Source organism: Kwoniella dendrophila, chromosome 10 (assembly GCF_036810415.1).
Source record: "Kwoniella dendrophila CBS 6074 chromosome 10, complete sequence".
In the NCBI taxonomy this organism is placed as follows: Eukaryota; Fungi; Basidiomycota; class Tremellomycetes; order Tremellales; family Cryptococcaceae; genus Kwoniella; species Kwoniella dendrophila.
In genome coordinates, this window is record NC_089485.1 from 1329594 (window position 1) to 1352441 (window position 22848).

Here is a 22848-nt window from a genome sequence, read left to right on the forward strand (position 1 = left end):
GGATGAATGCATTTGATCTGGATATCTAAATTATATGCCCTACACCGTCCTGCAGCTTATCTGATTCCTCTTATTGAGCACTCATGACTGTGAATCGAATGCATGCATAAAAGAGGACTTGTTCAAATTGTATGCACATAATGATAGTAGTTGTCGAAAAAACAAAACTTCCTTTTTAGGGAATTCTTTGTTTACTTTATATATATACCCTGCGCATTGCTTCAGTCCAAAACATTCAATATAATGTCCCAGTTGACTTTGAATCCCCCTTCTTTTCATTCAACTATATTCAATCATCGTATCTTGTACTATCTCTCTTCCCTCATTGTATCGTCTCTCACTCGACCTAGACGTCCAAACTACATAATTGCTGTATAGTAGTACGAACAAATCCGAAAAGCATTTATTTCCAATACGATGGCAGTCTCAGCTTCATCAAATCCAATAACGTCAGTTCAACCAAATTCATCACCTATAACATCAGTTCAACCTCAACAATATGGTGGTTCACCTTTATATAATCAACAACAATCAACAAATCCACAATTATTGACTAGATTGAATTTAGATTTAAGAGGTCAAATGTTTCCTGTCGAAAGGGAAACTTTGATGTTATTACCTGAAAGTGTTTTATTAGGTTTATTTCCACAAGGTTTAATTTTAAGTAAACCTGCTAGTTGGGAAGGTGCTGATGATGGTGTTTTTACTGTTGATGTGAGTATGAGACATACATACGCAGCTCCATTCAAGGCTTATGAATGATTATCTGTTCGTAAATTGTAAAGATATATATAGCTAACTTTGACTTTCCAATTCATTTACTTTTAATTTGTATTTATCATGGGAACAGTTCGATCCAGATTGCTTTGAATACATATTAAAATTTTGGTCTAATGCACAAGAGAAATTTTATGGTACACCAACATCAATTGGATTATTCCATTTACAACAAAATATAACATCAGTATCATCAGGTTCAGGTTCAGGTTCAGGAAATGATTTAACAAGTTTTACAGATCAATCACAAAATCCATTATTATCAAAACAAGCTATTATTGTATTAAGAGAAGAATTAGAATTTTTTTCAATAACAAAATCAAATCATATAGCAAAAACAAATTTACAAAATGGTTTACCGAATGATGAATTAAAATATTTAAAAAAACAATGTGGTAAATCTTTAGAAAATAAAAAATCTATTTTTGCTGCTTTAGAAAGAAATGTTTCTTCAGTTGGTAATGCTGCTGAAGCTCATTTGATTGATATGCTTTGTATGAGGTATGTTCTTGTTTCTTAATCGTTTTCATGTTGTCAATTTTTATCGATATACTGCTCTCTGCATATTGTTATCATGATGATGTGAGCTGACTTTGATTATCTGCTTTATCTTAACTGTAGTGGTTTCAACCGTACAGATGAATGGGGTTTCAGAGCATGTGAACCTTCTCGAAATGTTATCACCTCAATGGCTTTAGTTTTATTGAAAACTGGTATTATACATCCTTCTGAAGATAATAAAGATGGAAGTAACAATGTACCTTATATTGATGCTCAACAAATGGGTACTGCACAAAAATTATTATTATTCTGGAGAAAACCTGCTGTAAGTCTAAACTTTCTGCAAGAACAGACTCAGTATCGAATATATTGACTAATGCATTTATCCTACAATTTATAGCGGAAATGTTGGTGGGATGGCGTAGAAGTTGAAATTCCAGCTAGTTCAACTGCAAAACAAGGTGATGTTCAAACTGTAAAAGTCTGGGCTAGACGAGTGTGGACTTTGGAATTATCTTTGGTAGGTTGAAAATCTGGTTACATATATTGTCATTATACATTGGAGCAGGCTGGATGCTGATTAACTGCTACATTTAACACCACAGATCTAAGACCTCTCTCAGCTCCGCACAACTATCAGATCGACCAGACGATTTGACTATTCCGGCTGGAATCGCCTGTATACCGTTTGATCCGAAACAATTATCGAACAAATAGTGTTCGTTATGACAAAATCTACTCTCTCATTCCTAACATCCTATACCCCTTATACCATTCGACCTATCCTTGTTATTGTATATATATGAACCTCCACAATTAAATGTACTAAATCGCATAATTCTTTGTTACGTTGTTTCTACTTTTCTAAACACTTTCGATTTATTCATATACCCTATATTTGTGTTTTCATACATGCATGACTTGATACGATCTCAAAATCGAAGTTACAGTAGATATATTCAACCGACGTATATTTCTTAAAACTGATCCTACGTTGCATGCAGATTATACCAATAGAGCGTATGAAAATAATAATTCAACGAGAAGTCATACTAAAAATACAGACTCGATTAAACTTTTCTACCTCTAACTATCAGACAAGATGGTTTTGGTTTATCATTATCTACCCCAAATACAGGTAAAACACCTCTTTCTTCAGCATAAACATCTTTCAATCCATATCCTTCAAACAACTCTTTTAATGATTCAACAGTATATGGTTTTCTATAATGATCTGGTGCATTGAATGATCCACCTTCGTGAGGCTATATAAGTTATTTTATTGATCAGCTTTCATTCTACAATTAGATTAGATTTAACATGATCAAATAAGGTGATATTAACTTACTTTACCTTCTGTCTCTATTGATGGTTTGCTAGGTACTTGATTATGATTATGATTATGATCATGATGATGTTGATGTTGATGTAAATTCTCATTTTCTCCCCAGCCAATCTCAGTAAATACCAACCAACCATCTTTTTCCAATAAGCTTATTGCACCATTTAAAAATTCAGGTATATTATCAATATGATGTAAAACTAAATTTGAAATTGCTAATTTGAATTTACTTTGTTTCGGTTTGATCATTCTATCTAAATCATCTTTAATAGGTGATTTTTGAGCTTGTCTTTCTTCGAATTGCTTATTTGAGCTGGATGATAAGGTATGTAAGAAATAAGTTAATTTATCCATGTTAGGATCTTCCTTTAGGTATTCTGATAAAGTAGCGATCATCGTTGGTGATGTATCTATTGCATGTACTGATTTGAATGTATTGATAAAATGCTTGGTCACTGCTCCTGCACCTGTTTTCATTGATTTACTACTATCAGTGTCTGGCATCCATTTGTTCATCTTCATAATCTAAACGAAGATCGAAAGGAACTCACCACATCCAATTTCAAGTATATCCCAATTTTTATATTCATCTTTGTTGATTCCAGCATTTTTAAGGGAATGAATTATCGAATCGTGACTTATATGAGCGACTTCGAAACTATTCACGTATTGAAAGTAGTTGATGCAATCATTCAAAATTAGCTTAGCTCCCCCCCACACATCACCCTGACTGTATTTTTTTCTTTTTGCAAATTGAATGTATCGTACATGAGAAGTTTGAAGAAACGGTATATCGGATGCCTGATAAGTAGACAACAACGATAAGATACTTACACTCCAGGCATATCCAAATAATCTTTACCTGCCCAAAGATCGATTTCTTCTTGATTGTTACCGTTATCGTGCGAATGGGAATGACCATGACTGTGAAAATGATGTTTATGTTGATGTTGATGTTGATGAACGGAAGCTTCTATTTTTGAACTATCTTGTGACATATTGGACAGATTTGCATTCAAATAAATTAGTATAGCAAATAAAGGTATAAGATAATATATCATTGACGATTGAAAAGGAACTATGCGGTAGTGGAGATGTATCGTTCACATCTCGTCAATCTGGCCTGCTTATATACTTTATACACCATACCTCTTGCTATATGCAGATCACACTAGAACGTAAGAATAAGTCATTCAAGTTGTAGCTGCATATTGATGTTGGGTTACTCACCGAACGGCGGCCGTTCGGCTGCCCTTCAGTGGGATGAACGCAATTCAACCGTTTAACAGGTTTGTAAAGTGGGATTTTGTATTGATGATGAAGTATCGACTGCTGTATCAACTAAGCTAGAGGCAAACACTCAAGTTTGTAGCACGGGATGCATATCAATTGTCTACATATAAATCCACAAGAAAAGTACTTCACAAGCAGCCCTCATTTGTTCGTATGTTGTACGAGTAGTGAAACCAGGTTGTTCATTACAAAAGAGAAGAAAAAAAGATTCATCACAATCCGGTTCTCCAGGGATCTCAAATCTGTTCCTCTCGATATTCTTATCATTATCAATGATATCTGAGGTATTTAGTGGGATGGAGCGAATGTTGATCCACATGAATGCTCATACCAATCCATGATATCATCATCAGTCAATTCTGTTATAGTTTTTAAATCCGGAATACCGTCTTCTATTTCCTTTTGGCCAATATTGACCTGTTGTCTATCAAGGTACTGTACTGAGCTAGCTGTGGTATCTGATTGAAGATACCAGCCCTGGATATCAGCATCAGTCAAATTTGTCACAGTATCTAAATCCGGAATGTCGTCTTCCTTTTCTTTATGGCCAGTATAGAACTCTTGTCTTTCAAGATCCTGTTGTGGATTAGTTGCGACATTTACTTGTACTTTTTTGAGCCCTTTTCCTTTTCTTGAAGATGCCTCACGTAAATGTACAGTCCAATCCAATCCAACTACTTTGTGGCCTGATCGAGATTCTGTTGAAGTTTTCCAGTTATGATAATACTCAGTAGCCTCATCCCATTGATCTTGAGGGGTATTTGTCAAATGATGTTCATAATGCCCTTCAATGTGTTTGGGGTCTCTCCACTGTGAAGAAAAATCAGTGGATATATCCTGACACAGTGATTTATATGCTATCAATTACGGAGAGAAGGTTTTGCAACACTATATGTCACTTACGCATCCACCACACAGAGTTCTCTTCTTAATAATCATATTTGTTGGGTCTTCGATAATCTTGATACCCATTGAACACTTGTCGGTTGTGTACGTAGTTGCTTCGCTTCTCTTACTTCTAGATTGGAATTTTTTCGCAGAATGATCTTTTTCTCCAGTCAATACACATTGACATGAACCACTGCAGTTTGAATTGTAATTGCGGAACATTGTAGCTGAGAATGGACTTGAAGATCGGTGTGCAAGTATCTTCCAACCAAGACAGCAACTTTCAATCCTTATAAGTTATATATATCCACAGTGCATGAGGGACAATGACAGCGAACATGATTATCAACCATAATCATCGTTCGTCCGAGTTCTAGAACAATGAAGAAGGCCAAATCATGATTTCGCAAGTCCGCTCAAAAAGTTGCCAGAGTAAATGATGCATCATGCAATACACACAAAAGACTGGATGGGATAAAAAAAGGATATGTTTTTTCCCCCGATGAGAGAATACAACGTCATCATGTTGAAAGGAAATGCATGCATTGCAATCACTGATTTGCAGAAAGAATTCTTATCAGTACTTAGTAATTACATCCTTTAATCTACATCCATTGTTAGATATACAACAGACACCCGCTCTAGCTGAGTTGGATATACCGTGTTACACTTTCTATTCATGATTACCTATAGCTGGGGCTAAATTAGGTATACCAAAACCTTTGATTTGAGATTTGGGTTTTTGTCTTTCCCTTTCCTCATCTTCTAATTCACTTTCCGATTTCGTAGTATTGATAGTAGTTACACTATTTCTATCTTGATTTAAATCAATTATCGGATCATCCTGATTACTATTCATACTTGACTCAAAAGACTGCTTGATCATTTCTGGCGATTCCACTATATTACTGTTATTTTGATTTTCATCCAATATCTCTTTATCATCGATATTGACGCCATCCCGCTTGAAGGCATTTTGAGTGGGTTTGACCGTCAAGGGGGTTATGGATTCGATGTTATCGCTAAGTTCTCCTTGGATTCCACTACTGGCACTAAATGTTTTCCCTCTTGATCTACGTTCGACTTTTGGCTCATTAGCTGTGGAAATCATAATAGGTCCTAATGGTCCAGGCGAGCTTCTTGATCTTCTACGAGTTTCGACTTCACCCGATTCTTCTAATTTACCATTAGGATCACCTAAATTTCTAGAAACACCAACCAATCGATCATAAGTCTTATCTCTCGTAGTAGGCGATCTGGGCGTAGTGTTTCCATTGGTTTTGCTTCCTAATTGGGATAACATATTTTCCACACCAACCAACTGAGTAAGTGTATCAGGTTCTAAGTGGATATCAAATAGATCCAAAATGAATCGACGAACTGGTGCTTGATAATGATTGGTAGAAATTGAGCGTAAAGCTCGATGAAATAAAGTAATGGAAGAGAAATAACGAGGATGACGATTACGTATTCTGTTTTCCAACAACATTAGTTCTTTGATTGTTTTCGAGCGGCATGTATTGGTCTTACCTTTTGAGATTGTTCATAGCTCCAGCAGCCAACACGTAATTCGATAGATTAGCTATAGATGTCATGATCTCTGATTCCAAGCCTGTTAATTTCGGTAGAGGTGAATAAGTTGGGTCAGGATTGGGTCTCTCCCATGGTTCGATCTTTTCGTGTTATGATCAGTCAGTCTAGCCGAATCACAAATAGCTGTGATCACTCTATGGACAACTCACCTTGGCGAAACGAGATATATCATTCGGCAAGCATAATCCAGTGGTATCACCAAGAGGTGTTCTAGTAGATATCCAGCCAAACTCCTCCAGAATCTCTGCACCCATCCTTGATGTTGAGAGCAAGCCGATAACGAAAAAGCATGTACTAGGGAAATGCTGATCAGTCAGACCATACCTACAAGCAGTGTCCATTCAACTCACCCTCTTATAGTAAGGATAGGTGATTGCTCAGCGATCTCGACGATATCTTCGATGATTTCTTCATCTTCCAGAAATGGCAAGCCGCCTTCCGTCGAGCCTATATTACCCTATCGCAAAGGTGTCAGCTACAATTGGCAGTCTAATTAGACCGGCAGCTTACTAATGCCCAGAGTACACTTTTGAGATTGGTCAAGACACTCTGGTCACTAGCTTCCATTCCATGCAGTCTGACTATCTCCGCAAATTCAGCCACAATACCCTTCTCTTTGATCAGCCGACATCCTTCAGGTGTTTTGGTGAGCTCTCCTAAGAAGTGAGTAGGGGCAGGGCCATCGTATATCCTTTATAATTAGGCCAAATCAGTAATGGTATAGTTTGGGTGTTGAGAACATTTGAACTCACCAATAATCTTCCACCGTATCGTTCGCCCATGGTCGAATAGTCTTAGATACGAATGTTTCGGCTTCAATGACATAAAGCAGATTGCGCTCCTGTAAGGTAATCGGAATCAGAATGAATCACCCAAGAGGTCTTCAGACTTACTACCAGCCAGCTTTCCAATTCTCGATCTATATATTGAGCTTGATGTAAATATCGATATCCAACGCTAGTTGATACGAATCTATCATTTCCAAGATATCAGTCAGTAGCAAAGAAGTCTCTTTACATGTAAGGATAGTACTGACCTCATGAACAAGGGATGTCCTACATCACCAAGATGTTCTAGAGTCGGTCTCAGTTGGACCACTTTCTCCAAGGTCTTTGGGTCTGTGCATACTTCTTCTAGATACATGACGGCAATGTCGCAAACTTCCATTGATGTATCGTATAGTTGCGTAATCATCAATTGTAGACCCCAATCAAGCAGATTAGGTTGTTCCTGTATCAAGCGACCAAGGTGATGAGTAGCGAAAAGTCGTGTTTCCTGTATGGGTACATAATATTAGGATTTACTGCAGGATCCTGAATGGAATTCTGGCTTACCATATAACTTGACGTCAATGCTTTGGAAAGGACGATTCGGGGATGTGCATCCCTAAAGCCGATGTGAGTTTTGATCACAGATATTTGCTAGTTCTCATGTCAACTTACTGTGTGTAGTCAAAGCATTCAATGATGATTCTAATGATATCATCTCGACTTCTCTGTTCGCTCAAATGGTAAAAACACGTGAAAAACTTGAATTTTTCGAGTAATCTGCGGAGTATATACGTAAGCGAAGTCACTTATGCTATATGGATACGCAATTGAACTGTACTTACTTCATACCTTCCCGATGTTTACTTAACGTTCCAATCATTTCGAAATAGCCATAGGTGAGAGTGTTCTCAAGACGGTCACGAGCGAATATAGGCTGGGATGTAGGCTGACCCACATACTACATGGAGGAATATGCGATCAGCTTTATACGTGACCTTTGTGATCTGTTAAGCATGATTGACACTCACTTGATCAAGCTCGTTGAAACAGTCCAACATTTGCTTCAGAAGTTTGTCTTCCGTAAGGTATTTGATTCCCTCCGCGCTACTAAGCATTGTTGATAATACAGAACAACCCAATTTGACCCACTTATGATTTGGCTGTAACGCAATGTTGTCAGCAAACACAGCATCTGTATTTCCAGGGTGTGTACCGCTTACTCTGGTTCTTTTGATGTCGGCAAATCTGTAATTATACGGATGAAAGAATGATAATAGTCTTCTAACAAATTTAGTAGCTTTGATAGCTTCATCCATTCTTTTAGGATTCAGTAGAGGTCCTTCAATCAGATCCACTATAATTTCATAACTCCATTTGGTGTGATCTCGATGAAGTAGTAGCTAACAACAACAGCAAGTTCAGCTCATTCTCAGAAAGACTTGTGGCAGAGGGACGAATATGTTTGTTGGAATCAAACTGCTTACACCTGAATCAACAATCATTTGTTGGAATTGCTTGTCTTCGACTTGTAGGCCCAATCGCAGTTTTACAGATTGAACTTGTCTTTGACCTCTTTCTAACGGATCTTGTTGTGGCGCAAGCGAACTGTCGGTATCACGGTGAGAGGTCAATACGAGTAAATTTAGGCTCAAAACAGTGCACAACCTGAATACATACCTAGTCTTGTCTTTCATATTCTTTCTACCAACTTTCGGCTGATTGCGATTCAAGCTATCTATAGATGAGAGTGCCGAAAGTGCTGCCATCCTCTCTGCGGGATTCATAAAATCTGTAGCTTCAGAGAAGAGTTGAGGTAATGACTAAAAGTTGTGGACCATTAGCTGCTATCTAATCACTAAACCCGAGTGACTGACCTGTAGCTGAGCTGCAAACTTCAATGGTAATGTTCGATTTGCCATTTGTAGTATTTCACCTAAAAGTAAAGTTGCTTTACGATTCAAAGTCCCGTTATCTTCCTCTATAACTGCCACAAGAGCCTAAGAGACCAGTACATGTATATTAGCGACACCTGTAACAGAAACAGAAATCGTATTCTTCATTACATAAAAGACGAACCTCCAGTAATCCAGCCTCAAGGTATATACACAAAAGCAAAGCCAAGAAGTGGTCTACTATGGTCATTCCTTGAGGATCTTCTTCCTCATTTCCATCATTCAGTAGCTGTTGAGCTGTAGCTTCTTGCGTACGGGTATAAACTGAGGAAGAAAGTCAGCTATCCTTGTACGTATTCGCCGCTCAGAAAGTTTGCAATAATTCACCAGTCAACCTTTTTCCATCCAGAAACGCGTTAGTCCAGGTTGGCGATTTTATCTGCAAGGAGACGAATAGTAGATCCATGAGTGCGTTCTGCCGCAACGAGAAAGGACATTAGTGAGTACTGACTAACAGCATGCGGTATAGGTGACTCACCCTCATATCGGTGTTCGGCACATGCAGAGAGCTGATGAGACTTTTGATCGCCCTGTAATCATCCATACACATGTATAGCAAACCTATCAGTAGCGAGCATCGGTATCAGTCAAAGTCCAAGCGGTAATCTACTTTATCGTCACGGTTGATCATGACTCACCGGGCCAAGAGGACAACAACATTCCGATATTCCTAACAGTATTTTGTAGATTCTCGAGATGCCTAGCTTGTTGCCTCGATGGGATCTTGCCGTAAGCTTCTGTGAGCCCTACCAGTACAGCCTACAATGATGTAATAACCCGGTCAGATCCATACGTTGAATGATGTAGAACACAGTGATTTGGCTTACTTCCAGATCACCTCCAGGTAACAGTAATTCCCTTGTACTCGGCTGATTCACCAAAAACATCAATAACCCTGTTATGGCAGGACCCAGTTCTGATGGACCATCCTTGTATGCCGATAAGACGGTTCTGAATGCGTTTGAGCGAATCAGACAACGCAAGTCCAGTATACCTATGATGTTGGTTTGTTAGGATCATAACAATGGAAGACAGCTCGTTCAGCTAGGAAAAGAGAAGTTGCTTACCTATCTCGACCAAAGTCTCCATACAAACCGTTCTCATAGCGTCATCAGGATTCTCAGCAGCACTAACTATAGCTCTGACCAATCCATCGGTCAACGGAACCCTATTTTCCAGTAGTTTCTGTATCTGTGGTTCTAATTGAGCTTGATATACTGATTGACGAGAATGGGACCTTGTTCTACTTCTCGATTGCAAGGGCGAAGTTGCTGGACGGGAGTTAGGAGGATAAGGTGACGATGGTAAGAGAATCACTGATCGCAGCAGTCTCAAAGCTTGCTCTCGCTCATGAACCGCTTTCGAGTCACGCGTGAAGGTACTATATTATAGGAAACGATTGTCAGTTTACTCCATCAGCAATGTAAGATTAAGCATAATCCGCTTGGGGAGGAAAATAACCGATTCAGCAAAGTAAGAGGATTTACCGTATGATCAGCCACTCCAGACCAGCTCCCAGCATTTTACCCCAAAAATTTCTCGTCAGAATATACCTCAATAGTCTATACCCCGCTGATTTTTGACGTGAAGTAGCCGAGTCTCCCAAGAATGCGATGGTGCTGTGATAAATACACTTTTCATCAGTTATATATCCAGTAGGCAGTCCAATCAACTTATCAAGGGCTATCACGTTTCAAGTATAATGATGTCGGTGGGGATTGATTGACTTACCATTTAATAATCTCATCGACACTTAATACAGACTTGAGATTTTCCGTCTTTTTTAACTGTTCACTTAATTTGATCATAATATCATAGGCTTCATCATCTCCGTATATCGAGGAGCTCTGTGGTATTTCTCGTTCTTTTCCTTTACCTCGTGCTATTTCTCTTAATTTCCTGATTAATCTTTTGGATTCATTAATCATTATCTGAAGGTTCTCATCTATGTTGGATCTTTCATTCCCTTCGTATATCTGGGTGCTACTTTCCTCAAAATTAAGATTTCTAGTAGAACGATTTGATGGTGAATGCTGTTTGGATCCAGGTAAAGAGGATTGACTTTCTGTATGTCGTAAAATTGAATTTGAATAATTAGGATGTTCTGGAAAAGCATCTTCACCAGCAGATTTTGATCTAGGTCTATGATTTAATCCTCTTGATTGTGTCGCGTTGTAGTTGTAATTTGATTGATCATTATCATCGAGAAATTCTGAATTATAACTCTTCTCAGGTGTTATACTTGAATAGAATCTAGTTGGTTTTGGTCTACTTCCTCCTACTCCAGCACTGCCTGAACCAACTAATATGGATGAAGACGATAATGAAGATGGTAGAGATTGTTGATAATAACTTGTTGTTGTCGTTCCACCACCAGCACTGTTGCTTGCAGCTAAACCTAATGAAGAGTTAGATGAATATCCATTTAACCTTTGTTGTGGTCTCCTTCTCGTTCGTTGTGGTGTTCCTATATTACCGGTCAATCGTACGGTATCAATACATCATAGTTCTACTCCGTCATATGCAAGTCATGACGGTCGTCTGACGACTAACCTTTGAGCTTCTCTAATTTAGCTTCTAGTGATTTTATCCGTTCATTAGCAGCTTCCAGTTGTGCTGTTATGTTCTCTTTCACTTTTTCTTGATCACCACTATCTGCTCCTCCCTTCTTTTCGATCACCTATAAAGGACAATATTTGAAAAGTTAGGTTATAACAGTATAAAAGTTTCATGTGAGAGGGAGGTGAAGTGTCACAAGCAGCAACTCGAAGACTTACATCTAACATTTTCTCAGCACCATATTGTACTCTCCTTTCTATTCCTAGTTTAGTCTCTAAACTTTCAATCTGGCAGAAAGTATAAATCAGCTCGCAATCGAGCTTTCCGGCGGGTGCTTCATCTCAATGTGTATCGGGAGATGTGCTTCTTATGAGATCTATTGTGTATAATTGACCGACTTACAGTCTCACCATCATCAATATCATTCCCTCCATCATTTCCTTCAACAATGGGTTTAGACGGTGAAGGTCTAGGGAAAGTAATACCACTCATATTGCTTATTTTCGAAATCACTAAGACTGTATTCAATCTACAAGCCGAAACTTTCACGAACAGGACTTCCTCATAGATTATTATTCAGTGTTGCCATTGCAGTGTTGTGATTACTCGTGGTAGAGACAGATGTTTCTGTAACAAAGGGGATCAAAGCGTAACCTTCGATGATGTCCAAGGTGAATCGCTTGAAAGGTATCGTTCACTTTTGTTGTTATCTTCACCCGACTTGATGCTTTATCAATAAATACTGAACCGCGGGATAGCGGGGTCTGTACTGGTCTATGTGATGGTCAAAATCGATGTATATCACTGGTTTCATCCAGCTTATGGCTGGCTTTATAGAAATGATGATGGTCTAAACCAAACGCGGGGTAACGTCAACATAACAAAACGTCGGTGAACGGCATGCACCGCAAAGCGGGAGACGTGATTTAATTTTAAGCAGGAATTTCTCATGCCGAAGAGAAATATTCGGGAGGTCATCGATAAGAAGAATGATACGTGCTACTTTGCGTGTAGTATCTCTATAGGATTTGCATAACACAGCAAGAAGCCCAAATTAAGAAATTGTGAAAATAGTATATAGCGAAAATGGATCTATTTTATATGTCAAGGGATATCTACTTTCTTTTGTCTATGTTGTATCTACCCGTAATTTTCTACCTAAAAGCTTCTACGCGTACTAATCGGTTTTTCAGAAAAAGGATTTGGATATATTTATAAGAAGTTTAGGCGATATTTTTTATCGGTTGTTCCTTCACTGTAAGTGGGAAGTCTATATTTACACTTTACTTATGGTAGGATAACTTGGAGAAGAAGCCATATCGGTATCCCCACCTGCAGAAGATCTTTTTTCTTTATCATGTTCAGATTCCCATCCATTTGGATCGGATAAAGCATAGTCTTCATCCATTGATTCAACTGTTTCATCAACTAAAGTTGATGTTGGCGGGAAAGCACATGATAATGCAAGATATATTCCTGCACCCATAGCTGTGGATGTGAGCCATGAAGCTTTATCTACATAATTACCAACAAGGTATTAGCAAAACTGTTGATATTCGACTTCAGGTATTTTGGAGAACAACAAACTCACAGAAGAATGAATAATTGCCAATATCAACTTTTGAGTTTATAGCATTAATCAAACCTGGTAAATTGACGGGAACGGCGATAAGAATAGTAACGAAAGCTCTCCAGTTGATACCATATTGATATTTGTAGATACCTTCATTTTGATACAACATAGGAACATGGAATTTTGTTTTTCTAATAATCCAATAATCTGCAATCATGATAGCTACGATAGGAGCTAAAACAATGATATAGCCAGATAAGAAAGTTGTTAAAGCTTTTGCGGAAGCTTGAATTTTCCACGGAACGGTAACCCATCCACCTAAAACTGCGGTAATGAAAGCACCTCTTCGGATGTTCAACCATTTTGGAGCGATGAAAGCGAAATCGTTTGAAGCTGCAATAGAATTGGTAGAAATGTTGGTACCGAGAGTTGCAAGTGCAAAGGCAAAAGCAACGAAGAAAGCACCAGCTCTCGATTCCCATTGAGCGATGATGGCGGTAGGATCCCAATAAAGTGTACCGTAGATTGCTTGACCAGCAGAAGCAATGACAATACCGATAAATGAGAAGATGAAGTATACGAGGGGAATAAAAAGGAGTTGCCAATATGAATCGGATGTTTTGTGAGCATATCGAGTGAGATCGGGCTAAAAACCATGAAGGGTTGTTAGTGAGATCTTAGGGTTGGTATGTCTTTGCCGGACTTACAATGTTTATTGCTAAAGTTGTTTTACCGGAAATAGCGACGTTGATACCAGCAACCCAAGCCCAAGATCGGGTAGATCCAGTAAGAGCGGTATGTTTGGAAAAGACAGGCCCAGAACCTCCAGCTTTGTTGACAGCCCAGCCGAGAGTGGCGAAAGCAGCGATGACAGCGACGATAGATTTAACGAAGAAAAGCCATCTCATCTTTCTAGGGTGGATCAAGACAAGGGGGAATTGGACTATTCGTTATGGTCGACAATTAGCAAGAGAATTGTCACTGTAGGGGAACGATAACTTACTGATCCAGAAAACAAAGTAAGCTATCATTTTGTTACTGGTCACACCTTGTGCGAGAGGGATAGAGTTGGGTAATGTTTTCAGTGACGGCCAAATGGCTTCAAGACAGATCAAAGTGCATGAGGCACCAATGAACGTATTGATTCTAGAAGTGATGGAACAGTATCAGTATCTATATGATGATCAATGGATATCAGGGATTGTTAACATACCCGAAGTATATCAAACCCAGGACTAGACGAGATACGACAGCGAAATAGGAGAAATAAAAACCTAAAGAGGCTCTAGACGCGATTGAGAAAGGAATATGATGTCTTGAACCGATAGTACCATTTAATGCTACAGCTGCAGCGATGATGATATTACCAATAGCACTAAAGGTAGTTTAGTTGATGTCAGTATCTTGTCATTTCTAAGTTGAAGCGCACAGACCATCGGAGATCAATTCATTGCTGACTTACATAGCGGCAGAAGCTTCTCTCCAGCTGAGACCCATAGCTACGATCGAACCAGCTTGTTGCATCGTGCCAACGTTTGCACCATCTGATAACCACAAGAAGAGATAATTGACTCTATTTTTCGTTACCATTTCACGTCAGCGAATTGAAAATACCTTTTTGATGGAACTCAGAAAATAGAGTTTTCATTATTTGATTTCCCTGATGAGAGATGAAAAAACTTACGCTCTCCAATTCCTCTGATCTATAGGGACGACATCGACATCTGCGTTAGACCAACCATCTCTTGTAGCGTATGATGCTGGTGGTGTATCTAAATACCAATAATCTTTTGTGAACCATCTTTTAGGTTCAATGTTTTTGGAAAAACCTAACATTTTATCTCTTGTTGATAAATTATCAGTAAGATCCAAATGATCTCGATCTTGATATTGCAGGTTAGGTAATTTAGGAGAAACCAAAAGATATTTTTCAGCTAATGAAGATTTTTTATCTGTATTTTGTTGATTATCTTCAGTTAGATTAACTGAATTAGGAAACATCAAGGTGAAGTTTATATAGATGATCAGCTAAAATGATCTTTTGAGAAGATATGCACCAGGCACTATGGATAAGGACGGTAGAGCAAAGACTAGAATGTGGGGTAGAGGATAGAGAAGGATGTTTGGGGATGAGCTAGGAGAATATGAGGAAGAACTAGCGTAGGTTCAGATGAAAGTTAAAGCTATAAGAAGTGGGCGTATTGATGGAAGAAAAAAGATTTAGTGCGATTATATACACATTCTGAGATATCACATAAAGAAAGCTTGACAACCAAAAATTGAGAAATAAGAAGGTCAAGATATGGAAGATTCTAAGCGGAGCAGGACGGGTTGATGCGCCTTGGTTGTCAAGGTTTGACCATTTGATGGGTGAAGAAGTCAAGGTTATATTTGATGATGTTTGATGATGGATTAATTTCCCCTTGATATTTTCCATAACGCTTCTTCTGCAGGACTTCTACTTGTCTCCGATGTTTGCTGTATCTATGATATCCCACGCACAGTACAACTACTTCAAGTTCCCATCACAGGTTCATCATTGATAGTTCCTGTCCTGTCTTGTCCTGACTTGATCCGCTTGTGACGCCATCTGGCTTGAGTGACAACGGCCGTAGCATCGCTTTCAGTTGCTCTTCATCATCTCGTCATCAAGAATAATATGATGTCAAAGCGTATGGACAAGAAAAAGTTGAGGTTCAGAAGCAGATGGGGCACGATATGATTAAACGAAGGTCTGTGCGATCAAATAAGGTACCTAACCTGAACTATCGATCGCATTGATCTTTTTCTCTTCTCCCCTTTCCCCTTTAATTCGAGAACATAGGGACGAGGTATTTCAGAATCAAAGCAAGGTAAAGTGAACAACCCCAAATATGAAGGGCGCAATGATCATTGATATCTCTCCAAAAGATCAAAATTGAAAGAACGTAGTCATGTGAAGGTGAAGAGTGAAGGTAGAACAGACTGATTTGATACCACATATATATATAGGAATACAGCACTCACCTATTTCAACAGTATCTGCTCAATATACTATTTCACCAGGTACGATTCTTATCTCGTGGGTCTGCGTACTCAATCTCTAACACTGCTGCTAAGAGCTTCCAAGAAGATATCTAAACGAGTATTATTGATCGTTCCGAAGACTGAGGTAGGTTCGTGTTTTGAAAAGTCTGTTCTGGATCTGCTCTTCAATCTGGTCGTTATGTTCTATTGATGGTCGTTAAGAGAGCGTTCGTCAATTCGGTTATGAGGCCGAAGCGAATAATCGTTATGTTTTGTGTTGAAATGAAACACGAAGAAAGCGGACGGGCGAGATTTTTTTTGCGGAAATACAAGATCAGCAATGCTATTTTGTTTATAGGTGTTGTTGTGATATTTTCTTGTGATGTGTTTGTTTTTGATGATTTACTTTGTTGTATCTTGTTTTTCTTTTCTCGATTCTTGCGAATGATTTTGGTTCCTTGATACTACACTAAATTTTTCCTTTTACCCCCTATTTTGCTCTAAGTATTCTACAAAATCTATTTAGTCATTCCAGACAGCCTAGTGTAAACGTCCTACTCCCTTTTACATTTGCTTTCGACCGAAATAATTGATTGAGATTGTTGAAGTTAAAGAAATCGCTCAGACTTCTTTCTCAGGATATAGATTATACACAAGCGGGAAATCAAGGATGTCACCCTTTCTGTGATAATCGAATTGAAGATTTTTGATGACAAGGAGACTACAAGGAGAACACTTTATACAGTAGTGATTGTATGAATAGTCTAAGCTTAGGACTGGTATCCCTAAGAATACAATAAGAGAAAATAATGGTCTCCTAAATAGTTCAGGTTTCCATCTATCTTAGCGGTTACTCTGAGTACGGTACCAGAAGCGTTTTACCGTTATTTGTTTTTCTATAGAATTTACATGCCGTAATTTTCTAAAAGATAGGACAAAAAACAAAATTCCATTCCGCTCAAATTACACTAATTTAACTTTTTGCTTTTGTTATTGAATTGAAAAGCAAGAATTCTTAGTGATCGCACAATCATCACTTCAAGCACATTCGCTTCTGGAGCTGCTATTTCATTGAATCTACTTCGATGGAACGTTGTTCAGAACGATAATCGATATACGTCACAGATAGCTCAAGAGCCTAAAGCATACTTCTATTAGGTTTGTTGTGTGAAGTCGCTTTAGAAGAAGTACGATTTCTATTTTCAGGTTCTGGATTTGTATTTACTTCCACACACCAATATGATCAGCTACTGCGTTGTATGTGATAAGTTATAAGCCATCACTACTCATTCGTTCCTACCTTTTCCCGAATATCTTGAATCACCTTAGCGAGCGTAGGTATTGTATGATGTGAGCATGCTGTATCTTACATCAGCATTGGAGTCGAATACCTGTAGTCTGAGAAACTGGGTGCTTATTTGAACGGGAAGAGATATTGAAAGGTACAACCAATACCAGGAACCTTTGATATTTTAGTCTTAGCTTAGTTTCATGTTCTTTTTTCGACCCCCTCTTTTTCGAGTTCCCTTAATTCTCCCCTTCTATCGATCTTTGTCGCTTCACAGCATAACATCATCTGCCATTCATAGAAGAACGGCAGTTTCTTCCAAGTGACACTCGATCTGATTGAGCGGTTCATAACTAATGAGGATGTTGAACGAATAAAGCCAAAGTACCTCCCAGCTCTACGATGTGTTTCCTCCTTCCTCTACTGAACGCAATATCCGTCACAAACCATCAAGATCCAGATATGTGATGGTATGAGAACTGACCTAGTGAGGATCGCTTCCATGGCGAATGTATCATCGATTTTGTTCAGATATCCATCGGTACTTGTAATTCTATTTCTATTTCCTTCATGGATGATCTACAAACATAGCTTCGACTTCAAAACAGTCCTTCGTGATACCGTTCATCAATTGTGCCTGAACACTCGTACCACTTCCTCATCAAGGGTGCATTCATTTTACGGGTACAGAGGGGAATATGTCATTGCTGGGGTCTGAAAACTATATCCTCAAATAAGAATAGCGATACAAGGTCAAAAGGCGTCGATGTTAGCAATACTGCGCTGTTGAGTCTAGAGTTAGCCTTATAATCCAGATCATGTAACATGAAAGGTTTCCATTTCGATCTTTCTGATCACTCATCCCAGTTGGTTCTATGCTATTCGCAGTAGTGAGTATGCAATTCGTATATAGCAGAGGTTTCACCCGATCGGGGATTTTCCTTTCGGATATATCGAGAAGAACGTTTAGACCTACTTTCATACCTCATAGCAGCTACAGGATTTTCAAACGGGAGACGGGAATCACATGGTATTCCGATAAAATCGGCGACTAATGATCAGTATTAGCGATTTGGTTTCTTTGGGGAACAGAGTTGGTACAATTCTAGTGAAGATTTTGAGAGAACGAGAACCCACTCAATAATAGGTCTTCGTAGAGAATGTTGCAGTAGAACGGAAGACGTCTTTAAAGCCAATCTACAGGTATTCGTGATCTGGAAATTCAAACATGGATCAAATGATATGACCGAGATTTTGAAGCGCATCAGGCACTTCAAGCCCCCGAAAACGCCTTTATTAACCTGATCGCTGGGATACCTCAGTGTACATGATCATACGTTTTTGTTGCATCGCCTCGTCAAAATAAGCGACTTATGCGTGCTGTCAATGGCTTGTATGGTATGTTGAGCGGTACCTTGTACATGAGAAGAGATCTACATCGAAAGCCTTTTCATACTGAGAGCAGTCCATGAAATACGAATAAAAGACTTTGGTTCCGGTTACACCGAACTATAAACTTTCGATAAACCAAAAATTTGAGCAGCTATTGCCATAAACCTCATCAGCCATCGCATAAGATATAGTAAAACAACCAACTTTATCGGTACCCGAAATCAACTTTATCTGTCAAAATAGCTTAAGGCGAAGCCTGGAACTATCTGCGACATACATTATGGTAACAACAGAATACAACGGGAATAATAATAATCGGTAAATGGAAATTCGACCGAGGTAGCGGAAACTGAAAAATTTGTTTATCGGTAAATTCTAGTATTTCAGCCTTAGCTTGCATCGTCAATGGGCCTAATACTCGCAACAATCCGATAATATACTTTCCTCTTTGTCTCATCTCGATCATTCATTCACCAATCACACCCAATTGACGAACACTACTTTACGGTGTCCGCTATTCAATCAATACTTACGACCCATCATATAATAACAATATAACCGAGATCAGACAATCAATATTATTCATGCCCTGGATCTTCAAACGTTTCCAAACAACGATTACTGTATAGATTATCAGGCCAAGAGGAAAATACAAGGAACCGCCCGTGTCAAACGACCTGATACGTCGTGCAGTGCCTTAGAGGGAGGTTTAAAAAACCGAAACATCGAAGTCACAATAATTTCTCACAACTTGACAAACTTGTACAATTAGCCAAGACCAAATTCATATTACTTCAATAAAGACCCAAGGCTTTAAATTCCAGATTCCAAATTCCATGTTTTTCGGCTTTTCGACAGAAATTTAGCGCGAAATAAGCTATAATTTAGTGTCGTTATAAAATCCCAAAGGACCCTTTTTGCCGAAATTGCTAAAAAAACGCTTGGATCACCTTGGTCGTTCTCTTCTTAACTTGGGACTCGATATCGGAACCCGAAGTACTATTTAGTGTATAAAAAGTTCAACATTCCTCGCTCAAATTTTGGATATACCAAAGCAAAGGCTACGTATAAACGAAAGATATAGGTATAGTATAGCCTGGGCGAAAAATAAAACAAGTGTGAACTTGTATCCTGTCTATCAACATTCTTTTCCAACGATCTTCATCTACATAATGGTACAACAGTAAGATACTCCTCCCTGCTGGAAGGTTTCGAATTACCCAGGATCAAGTTCGTCAACAGTACAATTCTTGTATCGAAAATATCTCCTACGTTAATCAAGCTGAGGGATTGAAACCGATCAAGATTCAAAAAGGGGGTTACAGAAAGTCGTGTTCAATTGCAACTTTGGTATTGTGTATATCATCGTGAAACAAGACTGCGCCCTAAACAATCTCCATTACTTCCGACATCAAGAAAGGATCAACATTATTGTCCTAGGTAAGTATCAAAAAAAAACGAGGTTCCCGTCAATCAATCACTCGAAGTTTCAACCATATTTCACTTATTTATAACATTTACACGACTACAACGAACTGTCTACGCTCATCAAACAAATCGTGGGATAAACGACTTATCTTCCTTTTCGTCACTTTCTCCCTGGCAGTCCTCTATCCTTCCATACAGTGGCCATATAGTGGGAGACAAGCATATCATCATATCGTCAGGCCAAGTCCGATTATAGGAATTACCTTAGCATCACCCTTTCATTGTGATCTATCGATTTAACCCTTCTCAAATTGAATTTTCTTTTTTCCATACCATCATAGGTTCTCAGGCTTTATCATCTGTATCCATCGGAGACCCTCATCAAAGGGTGAAGAGCCTTATCAAGACGACGACACAGCGCGCGTTTGGCTCATGGGATTGTGTATAACTACTTCGCCAAGCTCCCAATACCAAGTCAAGAAAACTCGGATGTTCTTACCAGCAATTCTTCGTCAACGGATTTCGAGCTCTTGCCCATTTCCAAACCTCCTCTTAGTTTAGCCTGAAGCCTCATACAATCAAATAAGTTTGATCCTTGTATCATATGGATCAATCCAAAGCAGGACCTCAGAGTCCTCCACTAGCCCTCCCACCAATTCTAGCCTCTATAGGTAAGTCGTTATCCAGCGCCAGTCCTCATACATGTCATGTATGACAGGAAGATGATAATAAGCTAACATCAGTGTCCGATTGATAGGAACGGTCCTCATCGATGCCTTCGATTCTCCACCACGACCTACAGTTGATAGTTTTCCAAAATCAAATCCAGGGATAGGTCTTCCTTCCCCACCTGTCGATGGAAATGCGAATGAACCCAATCCAGACACCTCACCAGCATTCCAACCTAATATTGTTAACCGACCACTACCAGTACCTTCACATTTAGCTACACCTATAGCTTCACCTGCACCTTCAACTGGACCTTCGACTCCTCAACTATCCCTAGATGACCACCCCACGCCTGATGCTGAAGAAGTGTATGAGATGCTTGGTGGTGGAGCTTTATATGCCTTAGTTGGCGCACGGTTATGGCTATCCCCTAGTCAAATACGTACTTTGGTCAATAGAGCTCCAGATAACCAACATGATGATTTACCTTCAGAAGCTGAAGATAAGCTCAATTCACTTGGAAAAGAGATCTGGGTATGGAATGAAGGTGAAGGTACTAAAATGACTAGAGCAAGAATACGGTATGAAGGTGATGTCAGGTTGTACGTTTTGCTTTATCGACATATTGCGGCTATAGCTGCACTTTATGCTAATCAAAGGTATCCTTTGGTCCACATTATCTCGTAGCTTTCAGCCTATAGTGAAAGCGCCACATCGTACAATCACTCAACTAGTCGAAACTCCTTTGTATGGATCAGAATATCTACATATAAGTCCACCATATTCACCTGAGGATGTATCCAATTTACTGGATCAATTGAAATCACTAAAACAATTACATCCTGAATCGACATGGGACCCCAAAATTGTTTTTGAACCTACACCACCTTCGTGTCATCCAGGTCAAAAGGAATGGTTAGAAAAGATCGCACCCCATATCGAAGTCTTATCGTGAGTTCAGTTCCTTCACTTCATGCGCATAATGTGCATTCACGATGCTGATTACCGAATTTATATATGATAGACCAAATCATGAAGAAATGTTTTCTATATATGGTATCTCACCGAAAGATGTGTCAGACATTGAGCTACGACCAACCGTTGAAAAGTTGATTAACCATTTCCTACAAGGTATAGGGATAGGTAAAGAAGGTAAAGGAATCATCATTATCAGATGTGGGAAACTGGGTGCTTGTGTTGGAACCAAAGATGGTGGTCTAAAATGGTGTCCAGCGTATTTTACAGAGGATCAGGATAAAGTTAAGGACGTAACTGGTGGTAAGTCGGGTCAAGTACAAAGTACTTGTCATGCGTGTATGCCTCACCAGATGAGGAGAAAAGCTGATACATGATTCGGCAGCTGGTAATTCCTTTTTAGGCGGTTATGTCGCCGGATTACATCTTTCTGATCATGATCCATACGAAGGTGAGTATCTAAAGTCCTTGATCTTGATCCAAGTGTGGAACATATTTGGGCTCACATTGTGTATTCATGATTTTAGCTTTGCTATACGCCACAATTTCCGCATCTTTTGTAGTCGAACAATTTGGGTTACCATCACTGTCAATTACGGACGGTAACGAGAGGTGGAATGGTGATATTCCAAAAGAGCGAGTAGAAGCATTGCGGAAGCGAATTATCACTTAAGGTATCTCGGATATATCAGGTGCATCGTTCAGACGGAATGCTGTCGTTGTCAAGTTGAAGAGATTTGTATAATAGTATCGGAACGGATTTTGTCGCAATCGCATATACATAATAAACGCACATAATTATTGTGTGAACATCATAAATACCTTGCATAATCAGATCAGGA

At 38.9% G+C, this 22848-nt stretch overlaps 6 protein-coding genes across 6 annotated transcripts; 2 read left to right on the forward strand and 4 right to left on the reverse strand.

Moving 5' to 3' along the window:
* Positions 1-417: 417 nt before the first annotated feature.
* On the forward strand, positions 418-1807 carry L201_007449 (uncharacterized protein; the record flags this gene model as incomplete). Its single annotated transcript, XM_066223155.1, has 4 exons — positions 418-714; positions 851-1278; positions 1399-1603; positions 1679-1807. The coding sequence occupies 4 exons, from the start codon at positions 418-420 to the stop codon at positions 1805-1807; spliced, it is 1059 nt and encodes a 352-aa protein (XP_066079252.1).
* A 541-nt stretch (positions 1808-2348) lies between these two features.
* On the reverse strand, positions 2349-3618 carry L201_007450 (uncharacterized protein; the record flags this gene model as incomplete). Its single annotated transcript, XM_066223156.1, has 4 exons — positions 2349-2543; positions 2627-3087; positions 3172-3278; positions 3455-3618. 4 exons carry the CDS (start codon positions 3616-3618, stop codon positions 2349-2351), a joined length of 927 nt encoding a protein of 308 aa, XP_066079253.1.
* Positions 3619-4201: 583 nt separating this feature from the next.
* On the reverse strand, positions 4202-5023 carry L201_007451 (uncharacterized protein; the record flags this gene model as incomplete). Its single annotated transcript, XM_066223157.1, has 2 exons — positions 4202-4723; positions 4817-5023. 2 exons carry the CDS (start codon positions 5021-5023, stop codon positions 4202-4204), a joined length of 729 nt encoding a protein of 242 aa, XP_066079254.1.
* Positions 5024-5474: 451 nt separating this feature from the next.
* Positions 5475-12167, reverse strand: L201_007452 (uncharacterized protein; the record flags this gene model as incomplete). Its single annotated transcript, XM_066223158.1, has 28 exons — positions 5475-6273; positions 6332-6474; positions 6544-6688; positions 6745-6851; positions 6905-7085; positions 7147-7235; positions 7288-7366; positions 7431-7669; positions 7729-7780; positions 7837-7941; positions 8007-8122; positions 8193-8324; positions 8385-8564; positions 8649-8769; positions 8842-8984; positions 9039-9161; positions 9241-9380; positions 9444-9531; positions 9595-9677; positions 9755-9875; positions 9944-10110; positions 10184-10497; positions 10604-10735; positions 10848-11061; positions 11179-11583; positions 11670-11796; positions 11894-11962; positions 12078-12167. The coding sequence occupies 28 exons, from the start codon at positions 12165-12167 to the stop codon at positions 5475-5477; spliced, it is 4704 nt and encodes a 1567-aa protein (XP_066079255.1).
* A 784-nt stretch (positions 12168-12951) lies between these two features.
* L201_007453 (uncharacterized protein) lies at positions 12952-15084 on the reverse strand (the record flags this gene model as incomplete). The annotated part of the gene is made up of 7 exons (XM_066223159.1): positions 12952-13190; positions 13267-13894; positions 13956-14191; positions 14252-14394; positions 14462-14623; positions 14711-14821; positions 14933-15084. The coding sequence occupies 7 exons, from the start codon at positions 15082-15084 to the stop codon at positions 12952-12954; spliced, it is 1671 nt and encodes a 556-aa protein (XP_066079256.1).
* A 5882-nt stretch (positions 15085-20966) lies between these two features.
* L201_007454 (uncharacterized protein) lies at positions 20967-22679 on the forward strand (the record flags this gene model as incomplete). Its single annotated transcript, XM_066223160.1, has 6 exons — positions 20967-21033; positions 21120-21633; positions 21719-21982; positions 22056-22309; positions 22392-22457; positions 22534-22679. The coding sequence occupies 6 exons, from the start codon at positions 20967-20969 to the stop codon at positions 22677-22679; spliced, it is 1311 nt and encodes a 436-aa protein (XP_066079257.1).
* Positions 22680-22848: the final 169 nt, after the last annotated feature.